The sequence below is a fragment of the Trachemys scripta genome, chromosome 13 (assembly GCF_013100865.1).
Source record: "Trachemys scripta elegans isolate TJP31775 chromosome 13, CAS_Tse_1.0, whole genome shotgun sequence".
Classification (NCBI taxonomy): domain Eukaryota; kingdom Metazoa; phylum Chordata; order Testudines; family Emydidae; genus Trachemys; species Trachemys scripta.
Window position 1 is genome coordinate 4,699,255 of NC_048310.1, and position 15,079 is coordinate 4,714,333.

The window sequence follows — 15,079 nt, forward strand, 5'->3', positions numbered from 1 at the left end:
AAAAAGAACAGGAGTACTTGTGGCACCTTAGAGACTAACACATTTATTAGAGCATAAGCTTCCGTGGGCTACAGCCCACTTCTTCGGATGCATATAGAGTGAAACATATGAAACACTCTATATGCATCCGATGAAGTGGGCTGTAGTCCATGAAAGCTTATGCTCTAATAAATGTGTTAGTCTCTAAGGTGCCACAAGTACTCCTGTTCTTTTTGAGGATACAGACTAACACGGCTGCTACCCTGAAACCTAGCTTTAAAAAAGGGAACAAAGACAACCAGGGAATTACAGACCAGTCAGCCTTCAGCCACGTACAAGATTCACTTTATTTTTTTAAATCTTGGTCCTAATTTCTAGACCATGTACACTAATCCCTCAAATTCCATACCCCCCACAGTAAAACAATGTCTCTTAAATAAGATACACAAACAGCAAAGAGGAACAATCGCAACCTAGACTGAACTTTCATGACAATTCAAAAATAATTATGTTGTGAAACTGATTGACCCAGTCAGGAACTGTCCTGTTGGTGTGGCAGATATAGAAGCTATTTGCAGTGGCAAGTTCTTATTTGGTTTGCTGTAAATCAAGTCCATGATCTTAAATGATCTAGCAGTAATGCTTAGCATTTACCTGGTGAGCTACACCTTTGGAGTGCAACACCAACATTAACCCAATTCATTAAAAGCTACGCTGCAGTATTCTAGCCTGCTTAGCCACATCCATTTCCCCTACATTTAGTTTAGATTCCAGAACTGAATACATTCCTGTGTATGCATCTCCCCAGAGCCCTGCATACCTAGAGAGAGCGGCCTGATCTAATGGTCTGAGCCCAGGACTGCCCAATACCTCAGTAGCCTTGGACCAGAGGTAACTTGCACTTCTATTACCACACACACCTGCATGTAAAATGGTGACATCATAAAATACAGCTGCCCAGAGCGTAACTATGCTGTTCCTACTCCATGTATGCATTTCATCTATGCCTGGTCAGATAGACGTGGATGAATAATTCCTATAGACGTGTACATTTCTCCTCCAGAACGGCAGTTGCCTGCTCTTGCTTGTGGCACTAGTTTGGTACGGGTTCATGTCTAGATCCTGCACATTAGACCTGCTTTGGCTTACACAGCTCATCCCAGCCCCTTCTCAAACTACTTCCTATACCCAGCGTTGCCTCATGTTTGAATGGCTGCTTCTTCTCACACTGGAGTTCCTCATTCAAGTCAAGCGAGGACGGAGAGGGGCCCTCATAAGTCTCGTAACATCACCACTAGGGGACTGCGAGTGCTTGGAAGACAATTTTTCGGACATTCACATGACACATTCTTTTCAAGGTGGCTATGGCCACTGTCACAGCATTTAGAACACAGCCAGACTACACCTGCCTTGAGCCAAACTCCCACAGGGTGTTATACTTCGCATAAACAGAGCTGTCCTACAAGACTGCTGATGTGCTACCTGCTGTCCACCTTAACTGGCATTTCTTACCATCAGTCAACTCCTGCACAGACTCAAGTGCAGGCTTTGGGATGAGGCCTGATGCTTCCCCAAGGAGTAGGAGCAAGAAACAGCAGCTCTCGAGCAGGTTCCTGCCCTCATTGCAGAGGATCCCGGTGACCGGCAAATGGGGCTGGCTTCAACGCACATGAAAGCAGAGCAAACCGAAGATACTCCATTTATAAGGCACTCTCTCCGTGTAAGACACAATGAGGGGAAGAGGTCTGGGGGAAGCAGGTGCACTTGTTGAGCTGACACAAGCAGTGACTTCACGGCGTCTCCCATCACTTCTGCTTTACAGTTCATTTGATGACTGATGCATTTTGTGGTCAGATGATAAAGAGACCACGACAAATCTTTAACGCGGGTTTCGCTATTCACAGCCAGCAACCCAGCCATGCTGCAACATCTGCACCACAAAGCATTTTGCTGCATGTGGATACTTCCATTTGTCTGATCAGTTAAAAGTCAATCCTGTGCCAGAATACGGAATGACAAAGCACCATTAGATGCTCCAGGTTGCATGGGCAGGTCTTTCAAAATGATCAGACTGGTAAGGAGACTGTAAACACAGGAGCCTGCTGTTTATTAAGAAAAGTCCCAACCAACTGCATTACATTTGTATTCACACTACAATTAGCAGCAGTGCTACCAGATTCCACGTATGCATGCAAACAGGCCCAGAACATATTTGAGACCATTTTTAAAAGGTTGAGAAGTGAATACAGTTTCTATAGCAGGTGAAATTCTAGAGTTCAAATAATAAAGGGGAAGCCCATCATGTTAAAAAGAAAACAAGGGAAAAAGCAATGGAAATATCAAGTCCCAGACTAGAAGAAAAACATCCCTCCCCCATAAGATTAACAAGTAAAAACTACTACAGAATGCTGTGCCAACACCGAGCTGGCATTATAACTAGTACAACCAGTGGGTCAGGCAGGTGGCACTGCCCTACAGTAGCCTATAGAGACCAGGCAGGTCAATTTTCAGGATCCAGTCTTACTCCTAAACCCAGCAGAGGTTGGGAGTCCTGAGACAGAAGCAGGCTCTGCATCAGATAAGTGATGGTGGGTAAGAATGCCTTGGATAACTGCATCCCTTCCATCTGAACAACACAACATCAGCTGCCTCAAAAGTCTTGTCTAGTTCTCCACAAACGGAAGTCTGATGGCAACAATGTGAGGCGTGTTCATTTGCACTGATTTCTACAGGGGGCTGTAGACTGAAGCCCTTCACTTGTGTTCAGACCTCTTAGTCCCCTACAGAAGAAACTGGGGTGGGGGGCACCTGGACTGGGGCCTTTCAGGGACACAGACAATAATCCTCATGGAATAAGCCATGGAAATAATCCTCAATAAGAGAAAAGGGCACATTATACAGCCAGCCAGCAAAATATCCCAGACATCAATGCACAGATATTTCAGATGCTCTCATTGTGGAGTGAGAATGATCATGCCCCAACAAGATTCTTCTGCAGAGGACTTAAAGGTCTGAACACAAGTAAAGAAGTTCAGTCTACAGCCCCCTGTAGAAATCAATGCACATGAACACCCGGGTTTCCATCCCAAGAGTCCTTACTGAAAGGTGCTTCTCAAGTTCCTATTGAGAAAAGAAACAGCACATCTAGACTCAGCCTCTCAATGCACTTGTGTTCAGTCCTGATCTGGAAAATGGGCTTCTGATGTAAAAGTAGATCCTAGACATGTGGGGTTGGCCAGTACCTGCACACAAACTGATAACTCAAACAATGTTGATAATCCATGAACTGATAACCCCAAACCAACCAAAAAAAACAAAAAATCCCCAGAGAGAGAGACAGGCACAGAACTATCAGAGAGATCAACCAGCAGAGGAAGCCCCTAAATCTGCAGAACTGTGTACTTGTCATAACAGGTCTCATGTACATGTTAGAATGCCCCAGCCTCCTGCATTTATTAATATGTTCTATATAACAATGCGCAAAGACCATTTTACTCCAGTGAACCTTGTTCTCTCAGTCAGTATATTTTTAAACTCTGAGCAGAGATAAAAGGGTACAGTCAAGTCAAGTAGTAACTACTGGGTCTTAAACTGCCTTGAGCCCTTCTGAGTGGTTGTGCCTGACAGAGACACACTTCCGAGGCTGTGGCATAGGAAGGAATGGCAGCGCACACCCATGTCACAGAACAGATGTTGAGCGTTTACACTGTGCTGAGCCCAAAAGAGATTTTAGCATTTAAATTCATTCTGAACCCATGTATTACCCCTTTCTGCCTCACATGACCAACTACATCTGTGCTTGTATCAGGAATCCCCAACCCCGGAGATAACCAGCTGCAGAATCCCTCCCTGAAGGCAGCCTTCCTCGTACAGTGGCTGATACACCCAGAAGTCAAGGGCAGGATATTGGCAACACACAGATCCCCTGTTCTGGTCTCTCAGTGCCTTTGACCCTGCAGCTGAAAGGGGAAGGACTCCGGTATGGTGCTGGAAGGAAGCCTCTAAAGCCCTCCTCTCCCAGTCCGGATCAGGAATGAGTTTCATACTAGTCTCAAACTGGGTTCCTCCTCCTCTTCCCGGGTCTGGGGTTGCTGGGGTGGCTCTTCATCTCCTGTGTCTTGTTTCTCTCTCTCTGCTTCAAGCCAGCGCTGAGGAACGATCATTTTCTTTGGCCCATGAGGAGGCGGTCCAATCAGGGCTTCCATGTCCTCACAGTTTATCACTTCCTTCTCCAGGAGGGTATTAGCCAGCTAGAAAGAGCAGACAGGGCAGAAGGTGAGTGTACATGCACTGTGAGTTCAGACACGTTAGTGGCAGCTCTGACAAGGCATGAAGGAGAGCATGCTGACATGGCAGCTAGTGCTTGGGGCAAAGCGTCTCCAGGACATGCCGTCATCCTCAGCAGGTCAGCTAAAACAGAAGAGAAGGTGTTTGTCCATGACTGTAAGCAGCAAACAATATCAAGGTGTATATTTGGACAAAGATGCAGCCAAAGCAAGATGTGCTGGTGTCTGAGGGAAACAAACACACCTGGATTACCAAATCCACTGGTCTGACAGCTAATACTATATGTCTGCACTAGAAATACTTTACTGGTATAGAAATACCAGTATGTTATACTGGCAAAGTGCTCCTAGTGTGGTCACAGCTACATCAGCAAAGCTCATTCTATACTGGTTAGTAAGACAACCCCGTACAAGCCGTATCAGTAAAAGTGCAGCTTTGCTGCTATAGCTGCATCTACACTAGGGGCTTCTGCTGGCTTCACACCCTGACCAACATAGCTATGCCAGCAGAAGCCCTAGTGTAGATCTGGTCTATCTGTAGTTTTTGGGGGCCAATATGCAACTTTTTGAGCTGCTGGCACCTGCTACAAAGACTGAGAAACAGCCAGGAGAGCTTTGGGGACAGGGGCACTCTCACAGCAGAGTATGACTTATGCTCTGTTCCCCTAAGCTCGGCAATCTACAGCTACTGGGGTACAAATTAAGCAGGTGATCTCCAGCTGCTAGCCTGGAGGAGTGACCAGGAGAATCACTTTAGCTGAATGAGGTCCAAGGAGCAGAGGTAGAAAGGTCTGTCTCTCTATTCCATCCCCTTAAGTGACTTTGCACCTGTGTGAATACTTGTGAAAGGTGCCAGGTTAGCAGTCAATGAAAATAAAGGCCTCCATAGGATAGGTACAGTCTGGACAAAGACAACACAAGTTTTCCTCACTGCCCATCGGACAGAAACTCTCTAGGCATGGGAGGAAAGTTCATTCTCCAGGTCCATTCAAACTTGCCGAGGTGTGTGAAAGTGACAGGACTGCCCACAATACCAATGAATATGTCAGCAGTTAGGTAAGACAGATGTGTGTGTAGACAGTTGTAGTCAAGTCCTTTTTCTCTAAATGGTTTGTTCCCACTGTTAAAGCGAACAATACTGTGGTTGAAGCAGGCTGGCTGGTCATTATATATCACTGGGCACAGACTCCCTAAAGGAAGAATCAAAGGTGCCCATCCTCAGCTGGGCCACTGGGTGAGCACAGTTGATGCAGATGGTACTATAGCCCACGTCCTGCTCCAAGAGTGAGAGAATTGTGAAATTCTATCCCAGGCTAGGTAAAGGCCCACAACCTGACACCTGAGGAGGCAGAGGTGCAGCCAGCCCTGTAACACTTGCAGCGGTAGCTTAACAATGTGAACTGAGACTATCAACTCATTCACACTGGTGACCTGGAGGTAAAAGGCTCTACGTCCCATTATTCCTGCCCTCAGATACTGTCCACTTCAATCCTCACATAGATTTCCTGTGGACTGGTCCCCAGCTGCAGTGGTAAAGGCAGCACTTGCTTTTCGACTCCGGCAGACTGCGGTTTCTGACATGGCAGACTCCTCCGGGCAAGGCCAATATCTAGTCTCCTTGCAGTGGTATAAATTACACTTCAGTCCCATATTTGGCATCCCAGGATCAGAAAGTCACCATGGATGTAAACAAAGGAACTGCACCCCCATCAAGCCCTCCCCAAAGAGTACCTCTCTTACCAAGCAATGAGTCCCTGAACACCACCAGTTAATGTCTAGAGACTCAGATCATTCACCACTAAAGAAAGTTCCCACTGCAAACACACATGCATGCCAAATCCTAATCCAATGGCTGACCGGATACGCAGCTCAAAGTCTCTCTTTCTTTTGCTTCCCTAATCTTCTTGCAATCTGGAAATGCACCAGAACCCACACTGCTTCTCAAAGCTGGAAGATAAGCACAGAAACACTGCTTCCTGAAAGTACCACCGCCACTCCCCAGGACACTAGCGACCAAGGACCTGGTGGCTGCAATGATGCCAGAAGCCCTAATGAAGTCCGTACCATTTGCAGTTTGTCCCGGTTGTCCAGTAAGAGTTTCTCTGTGTGCCTATATGCTTGAGCCACCAGCACTTTTGCTTCCTGGGAAGAGAAGTGAGAAATAATGATAATGGAAGAGAGACTTGGAGAACAGACAAAGACGAATGAACACTATGTTCACATAAATGATGAGCTGTGCCTAGAGACATGATTTACAAACAGGAGCTGGTCAGAAAGCCCTGTCCCTATGGAAAAGTTTGGTTTTCTCTTTTCTTTAAACGAAAAAAAATCAAAGATTTTCTGCCAAAAACTAGTCTACTCTCTTGATGAACTGCCACAGCGCATCAGGTGAGTCCCCAGTTGTGGGGCATCATGGGAGATGTAGTCCAGCTGGGAAACCTGGCCATAGAGGAGAACAGGAGCATGAGGCAGCTGAACTGTAATTCCCATAATGCACCATGGTAGCATTTCTGTGAATCAAAATGTTTCAGTTTTCAAGTGTTTGGTTCTCACGAGTTGACACTGTCTGGAGAAGGTAGACACTGCTCATAAAACATTGCATTTTGTCAAACACCCAGTTTTCTGTTTAAAAACAGTTTCACTTGGAAGTTTTCAACCAGCCCTAATACAAACACCTGCTTTCTCCCTCCTCCAGGGTGTCCAAGAGATCTAGAAACCAAAGAAACAAAAATTCTATTCTTGTGATTTTTAGCTACGTATCTTCTCGTGATCCAGACGCCACACAGTATTGTTTATTGCAAACTGTTACGCCTGGGGGGATTCTGCGCCACTGCACATGCACAGAATTTATGACTCCCGCTGATTTCTTTGCTTCCCGCAGAAAAATAACTTTCTGACAGGGAAGCCACAAGAGCAGCCATACGACCCTCCCCAGCAGTATGTTTTGGGTGCCCAGGGCAGCCGGCAGAGAGATAAATCACTGTGGGGCAGGACTGGAGAAGACCCTGTTGGTGGCTCCTACTCGGCGCTGGGCTCAGCTGCTAGTCCCGGCTGGGGAGGATGGGACTTCCTCTTCCCCTGCACGGCATCCAGGGCTGTGTCAGACCCACCCCAAGATTTCTCCCCCAGGTGCAGGAAGATCTGCAAACTCCCCCCTCCCTCAGCTTCCTACACCCATTGCCCCTCAGCTGCAGGGGAAAGGATCCCTGTACAGGGAGCTACTCCCCCCAACCCTCATGTATCCAGACCCCCTCATACCTAGACCACCCCGACAAGCCGCCCTACTGAGCCCCCAACCAGCTGCACATGGATCCCCACCCACTGAGTCCTACTCCCCCAGCATCTGGAACTCCTAACTAAGCCCCCACACCCAGACCCCACTGCCAAGCTCTATCCCTCCCAAACCCAGACACACACACACACCCTCACTGAGCCCCAACCACCTTCCCCTGGACCCCCCTGCAGAGTCCCATTGCACCCAGAACCCCCCAACAAGCCCCTGTGCATCCAGATCCCCCCACACACACCCAGATCCCCCACTGAGCCACCAGCACCCAGACTGCCCCACACAGAACCCTCTCAACCCACATCTAGATCCCCCCAAACTAAGCCCCTCAACACTTGGATCCTGCCTTGCTGAGCCTGTCTGCACCTGGCACGGAGGGGCAGCACCCTGGGGTGTTTCTGGGGCAGGCCCGGTCCTTGCGCTGTGGCAGGGTTGGGTGCAGCCTCACCGCTGAGTCTGTGTCCTGGGGAGGAGCTGCACAGTGATCTCCCACCTGTGTGCAGCCAGTGGCCTGTGCTCCCCACTGCCATGCTGGAGTTTCCACATTTATTTGACAAATAAAATTTGCAGAATTTTAAAATATTGTGCACAGAATTTTTACTGTTTTGGCACAGAATGCCCTCAGGAGTAGCATGAACATGAAGGGGATGGATACGCTCAGATAATCACAGCGTCTTTCCCTATCTAGGCATCTACTCTCAATCCCACAATCACCCCATCCTTATTTTGTTTCCCACTCCACCCTCAAAAAAGTTAGTTATAGTCACACCTCACCACCCTGTCCCCCATTCTGCCCCATCTCATCAGACTCTGGTCATGTTGAAATCATGACTGCAGCTCGCTGCATAGATTACGTTTTTATACATTGCAACCTATTTTATGGCAACTAACTGAGATTCAAAGCAGCAGCATCACTAGTGCAGAAGTTGCAGCTTCACATGATTCTGCCTGTTAGGACTCAGTAAATGTTCCTATCAAGGTGACACAGAACAAACCCGTGCTGGTTTCAAGGCATTTACTTCTAAATGGCCAGTGAACACAAAATAGTGGGCTGCCAGTTTTATTTGCAATTTGGTTTTTTTTAATGAAGTGGGAGAAGCAAAGAACAAAAGGGAAGCTGCCAGGACAAAGAGACTTACGTGGTCCATCATTTGCTGAAGGCCCTGGCTGAAGGGGCGCCGACCTATCCCGAGCGGGAGCTCCAACTCTGGGAAAGAAAGATGCCCAATGCTGGGCACCATTCCATACTCCTTCACCATCGAATAGGCTATCTTGGTCACTTTCCTCAGGTCATCCTCTGCTCCTGAGAGAGACAGGGAGACAGGAACTCAGCATGGGATCACAGAGCTGACAGGTGTAGCAATTGGTGCACCTCTAGCACACAACCCACTCTGCGAGTCAGGAGTTCAGAGCTGCAAGATCTGTGTAGCTGAACAGCCCTCCCCAACCACTGACTTTGCTAACTAACCCAGGGGAGACTGTCACTCATTCTACTGACAGCTCCTACAATGCACAATCTCTCCTCACCCCTCCTTCAAAGTTTGAAAATACAGTATTTCACCCCATTCGTTAAAGGAAGGAGGCTCTATGCCCCTCATCGCTACAGCGTGCTGCAGCCAGAGCCTCTAGGAATAAGCCTCAGACAGCAGGCTGGCATATCGGTTAGGAACAGATGACCTACACACTGATGAGGACAAACCCATGATCAAAAAACTCATTCAATATTTCACCCCACTCCCCAGTCTACAGATATTCTGCTGCTCAGATCATCACCAGGAAACAGGTAAGCACAGACCCAGGGTCAGGTTTTCTAAACACCCTGTAAACTACTTCAGAGACTAGAGAGAGAACACTGACGTTCTTGGCACATAACATAATGCTTCAAGGTGGGGATTTCGACAATTGACCATCCAGGTCAATTTGCCAGAAGCTAGGAATGGGCAACAGGGAATGGATCACCTGATGATTCCCTGTTCTGTTCATTCCCTCTGGGGCACCTGGCATTCGCCACTGTCGGAAAACAGGATACTGGGCTAGATGGACCTTTGGTCTGACCCAGTCTGGCCGTTCTTATATAGTTTCTCTGTTGGCTTCATTGTGAACAGAATTAGGCCAATGTTGAACACTTCTGAAAACCACACCCTCCGCTTGGATTTCAATGATTCGTGCTATTCTCCCACACATTCTACCTAAAGACAATGCCACTGGCATTAAATCCCCTTTCTTCCCACCCTGACTTCCTCCAGCTGGTGTTACTAGGGAAGGCAGGTGAGGATCTACAGTTCTGTACAGGAGTGTCTCTACAGAACAGCTCCTTATATACCAACATGCTCTGAAAGCCAAGGAGGCGGACAGCTACCTCCCTTCTATGTAAGGGAAGGGTCCTGTTAACCTGGCACCTCATCTAGGCCAACCCGTGCAAGGTTCTGGCTCCTCACCTGTCGTGACTTTGTTAAAGGTGATGGCTTCAGACACTCTCCCTCCCAACGCCATGCACATCCTCTCAAACAGGTGCTCCTTGGTGAAGAGGGACTGGTCTTTCGGGAGGATCTGAGTAAACCCCAAGGCAGCATTTGTTCGAGGGGCTATGGAAACCTGAAACACACAAACAGCCTCTGCCAATTTCAGAGAACAGGGGCTACAAAACAGAATCCAAGCAGGGAGAGGAGAGGAAGATATTCAGATTCTCTATTTAACCTTGGGTTTGAGAGAGGCTCTGGGGTGCACTTGTGTGAGGGAACCCTTGAGATTACAGGCACAGGAGGCCAAAAAGTAACAATGTTCCTTGACAGAGTTCCCACATTGAAAGATTTGCCTTCACGATTGTGCTTCCTGACATTACGGAGAGAGGCAGAGAGGAATGACACATGGAAGTCACTCTTAGGGTAGTAGTCAACTAGCCAGTGAACCCTCAAGATGCCAAAGTGATTTTAGAAACCATCAACCAAATTCAACTCACTTCAAACTTGTGAGCATGTCCTGCAGAAGTTAGTGGGATTACCAGAGTTAGTAAGGCAAGCAGAAATTGGCTCTATATTAAACAGGCATCATTTGTAAGATCATTTAAACGTTGGGAGTGTAGTAATCATTTAACAAAGCAACACTACACAACAGGGTTTAGTGCTAGTGTAACACAAACGAGCCTCTGATACTGTAAGAGATTTTATTCCAATGTTAAGACTTTTTTGGGGTAGGAGGAAACACATAGGAGAATACAGCCCCACATCTGAAAGGAAGCCCTTTCCTATGGAGTGCCTCCTGAGGCAGGCCAACTCACAAGTCTACCAGTCTCAAAAAGCATCCCTTCAAACCAGGGACACGCGATGACCCAACTGACAGTTTTCTAACATGCTGGCAAGCCATCTCTGAGAGGGGAAGATTTTTGCATGCACACGCAGGCCATGCTGTGTGTCTGGGAGGGACATACAAATCAAGGAGCAATTGTAGGGAGATTTTAGTCCCTTTAGTGTGCACAGGGAACACTGTGGTCTCTGAGCACATCCAGTTCAGCTTTTAAACATAAAATGATGGCTGAAGATGATTACCTAGCTTAACAGCACAAAGTGCAATGCCTCACTGTTCTTAATGGAGTCTGCTAATGGATTTCCGAATTGTGTACTTGGCTGTGTTACTGTAACCAAGTTCAGAAGAGGCGAGGGATGATGCAGCAGAGTTTAGCACAAGCTGTTGCATTGTGATCAGTATACATTAGACTGGAATCCAAAAGGACCTCTCCCCACCCCTGCGTTGAGCTTGGTTATTAATTCATAGCAGACAGTTAGGTTACCTTCATCACAGCCTCTGTGTGTTCCAGCAGCCAGCCAACCAGTGCATGGCCTGACTCATGAAAGGCCACGACCCTCCGCTCCTCCTGCGACAGGATCTTACTCTTTTTGGCAGTGCCTGGGGAAGCAGGGACAGAGCTTCAGTTGGGAAAATGGGTTCTTGGCTTACACCTGTCACCAGCTCAGAGTTCACTCTCTTTTCCAACTCACGGTGCGAGCCAGCCAAGCGTGCAGTGTAACAGTTAGCGAGCTCATTACTCTTGCCTGCCCTGCCACCCCGGCCAGATGGAAAAAGCAACGCCGCTTCAATTCTGTGCTGTTAAAGAGGTGCCCTCGGTCACCTTACTAGTTAACCACGGAAGAATTCAGCCTGAAGCGTAGGCGGTTTCATTCTGCACTGAACTGAAGCATGAGATGTTTTCAGCGGAGATCTCTTATTCTCTCTTTTCAAAGGGATGAGTTGAGACACATTTTAATAGATTATCTCCGCCTTCCTAATGACTAAAGCACAGACCTAGGATTCAGAGCTGGGATCAGGTATACCACAGACTCCCTGTAACCTTGGCCAACTCACTTTTCGGTGTCTCAGTTCCACCTCTACAAGATGAAGATGCCCACTGAACTGGCTGGGGTGTTCTGAGGCCTAGTTTGGCTGTAAGGCCCTTGAGTTCCTTAGGGCTGGTTTACACTGGGGGGGTGTCGATGTAAGATACGTCGACTTCAGCTACAGGAATAGCGTAGCTGAAGTCGACGTATCTTATTTCGACTTGCATCCAGTCCCCACGGCGCGGGATTGACGGCCGCGGCTCCCCTGTCGACTCTGCTACTGCCGCTCGCCCTGGTGGAGTTCCGGAGTCAACGGGAGCGCGTTCGGGGATCGATATATCGATCACTACCCGCCGATCCAGCAGGTAGTCTGGATGTACCCCTAGATAGGAGACCTCATAGAAATGCAAGATTTTATATTATAAACATCTGCAACAGAAGAGGGTCCCCGTCCGAGGATTCAGTCTATTAGGAACACTGAAATAGTGCAAGATCAAGGTTGCACATGAAAGCTTAGTGCAAATCTAGAGAGGTTTTCCATGCTGGTTATTCATGGAACAGTCTAAAGCCTCACAGTTTTGGAATTAGCAAATTAAGATGAACTCTCAGTGTTCTCTCCTCTCCTTAAAAAAGGGGAAAAAAAAGTATTTTTTAATGTCCTTTTTCCATGCCAATGCACTATACATTGGAAAAAGCCCAATTAATATTTGGAAGAGATGCTGAATGGAAGTCAAACTTGTAGCATATGTGCAGAAAATATGCTAACTGCAGAGTACAGTACACATCAAGAACTCCACTACATGTACTGTGCAAGGTGCAAGTATTTTAAAGCAGCTGTTTCTGCATGGTGCCAGGATCTGTAGGGGGCAGAATGGGCTCAGTGGAGAACATCAGCAGTGCACTGATTTTGCATGATACCTTGGAAAAAACACTGTTTAAAATATAACGTTAATAGAAAGCCAGGGGCCTTATTCAACAAAGAAATTGCAAATTACATTCAAGTCTGTTTCGTACACTCACTGCCCAGGGATCCCAGCAAAAGCTATGCCTCAGAAGGCATGAGGAGGATGGAACAGCAGCTTCAAATCAGAATGGCCTTAATTTTAATCAGAATAAGGTCAGTCCCTTAATCTTCTTTTAACGCAGGCTGGGTTATTATTATTATTATTTAATTCTAGAAGCATTTCCTTGTCAACCCACCAGGGAGAGAGACTGTATGAAACTCTTTGCAATAGCACAGAATGTTCCTGCATAATTGCTTCTTCCCTTGACTAAAGCCAGCCTCGGCTAGGAGCGGCCCCGAGGGCTTGGTTTTACTCCGTTTAGGAGCAGAAGGGGCCAAGGATGCTGCTTCAATGCAGCACTCGTCGGGTTCCACAGGCAGCCAAGGGTGCAAGCAGGCTCCACCATAGGCACAGCCGCTCTCTCTGCTGGCATCCTCCACAGGGAGCCTATTAGGCACTGCTCCATCTTCTCAATACATTCTCCCTCATTCCCAGGAGACAAGACTTCCAGACTAGTCCCATTTTCAGGCTTGAAGCCTTGGCAGTGATTAGCATTTGAGAAGCACCTTTACCCCTTCTCCCTCGTTACAGCAAAGGGTTTAAGGCTGACGTGGCTTTCAGCACCTGCTACCAAATCCCTTGATTTAACACCACTCTTCCCAAGGCAAAGACACTTGGTATGTCTCCTTCATTTTCAGGGAAGTCCAGCAATGACATTGTTGTGTGTGGATGGTTAAGACAGCAGCAGCACCATTCAGTATTTCTGTGCTTGGCGGCAGCATGAAAGCTCCAGACTCCCCTCACCCAAAGAGCTACAATCCCGCTGGTTGTTCAGTGAGTCAAAAAACTTGTGACCTCAGACTTGCATCATAGACTTTAGTTACAAAATCAAAATGCGTCAGAATGAGGATGCCACATTTTGGGTGTGATTGGGGAAGGCAAGCGTGACCACCAATGGAAAACTCAACTAAGTCCCTTCCTCAAGGAGACTGGCATTTTCTCCAGCTGAGGCAGCAGCTGCCTCGCAGGAGAAGCTGAAACAAGCATTGGCCTTTGCTGGTTTATGCCTTTGCAGAGCAACTCGGAAGGACCTTCACTGGCCACACTTGGTGCTGCTAAGCAGCCAGGTGTCTGGCTTTGTGCAAGTGTGCACAGAATTACCAAGAATGTTCAGGGGGAAAATGCACTTTTAAGGTAGATGAAATTGTAAATAGTCTCCTGCAATTCTTATTTAAGATGTTTAGTAAGCACCTATTCATGGGCATTTAAGCACCTTATAATAAAACAAGACAAACTCCAAACAAGGAAACAACTGACCCAACACAAGTGTTCTGGCCCATGGACCATAACCATCTGGCAGAGCACCTCACTAGACAAGCATGCAGCCTCTTCTGTGTGTCCAGTATCACACCCCTTATAGTGGCAGTGTACTATGTAAGTAGCCAAATATTTGCATTCTCATAATCAAGACCCTGTGTGTTCTGTAGCAGACTGGACCAAAATTCTGCAGCATTCTAGTGCAGCAGACTCAAAATTCTGTGGCAGTTTCAGGTAAATTCAAAGAGGTTTTTACAGAATTAAAAAGGAATACTACCATTAGTACAGTGTAATCTACAGTGAGTACAGTGCAGTCCCTGGCCTATTTTGATATTAAACATACTCTGCTCACAAATTTTCAGTGTGCTGCAGATTGTTACATGAGCAGTTCATAATTTGCATTGTTGGAGTTTTTGGTTTGGGGAGGAGAGCCTGAAATTTAATCAGCTCATTGGGGGACAGTTGTGACTTTGGCACCTGGGAAAACATGGCAGCTGGCTTGGGATTGTGGGATAAGTGCTCAAGCTGGAGCTCCCCCAAACACAAACAACATGGAGTTGCTGGCAGGATGTTCTCTGCGAGGGCGCCTCACCCCAACTTGGTCCACCAGAACCTGGATTTGTTAACCTTGCAGACATACTGCAAAGCTCCTCTTTTTCCTCTTTTCTAGGGCTGTTGAGGAGGGGGCATCCCTTTAGCATGGTTTTGCTATTTATATTTATGCCATAGGTGCCCAGATCGCTGGATGGGCACTGAAAGCTACATTTTAGAAATGTAAAGAATTGAAGAACAAACATGTGAATTGTATCAGAGGGGTAGCCGTGTTAGTCTGAATCTGTAAAAAGCAACAGAGGGTCCTGTGGCACCTTTAAGACT

The 15,079-nt window shown here is 47.2% G+C and overlaps 1 protein-coding gene across 1 annotated transcript in view; it reads right to left on the minus strand.

Moving 5' to 3' along the window:
* Positions 1-2,058: 2,058 nt before the first annotated feature.
* Positions 2,059-15,079, minus strand: part of SPG7 (SPG7 matrix AAA peptidase subunit, paraplegin) — a gene marked incomplete in the record, with an annotated part of 47,191 nt that continues 34,170 nt past the window's right edge. Inside the window, 5 exon segments of the mRNA XM_034788664.1 lie at positions 2,059-4,229; positions 6,330-6,407; positions 8,691-8,854; positions 9,990-10,146; positions 11,339-11,454. Coding sequence (XP_034644555.1) covers positions 4,020-4,229; positions 6,330-6,407; positions 8,691-8,854; positions 9,990-10,146; positions 11,339-11,454 — 725 coding nt within the window.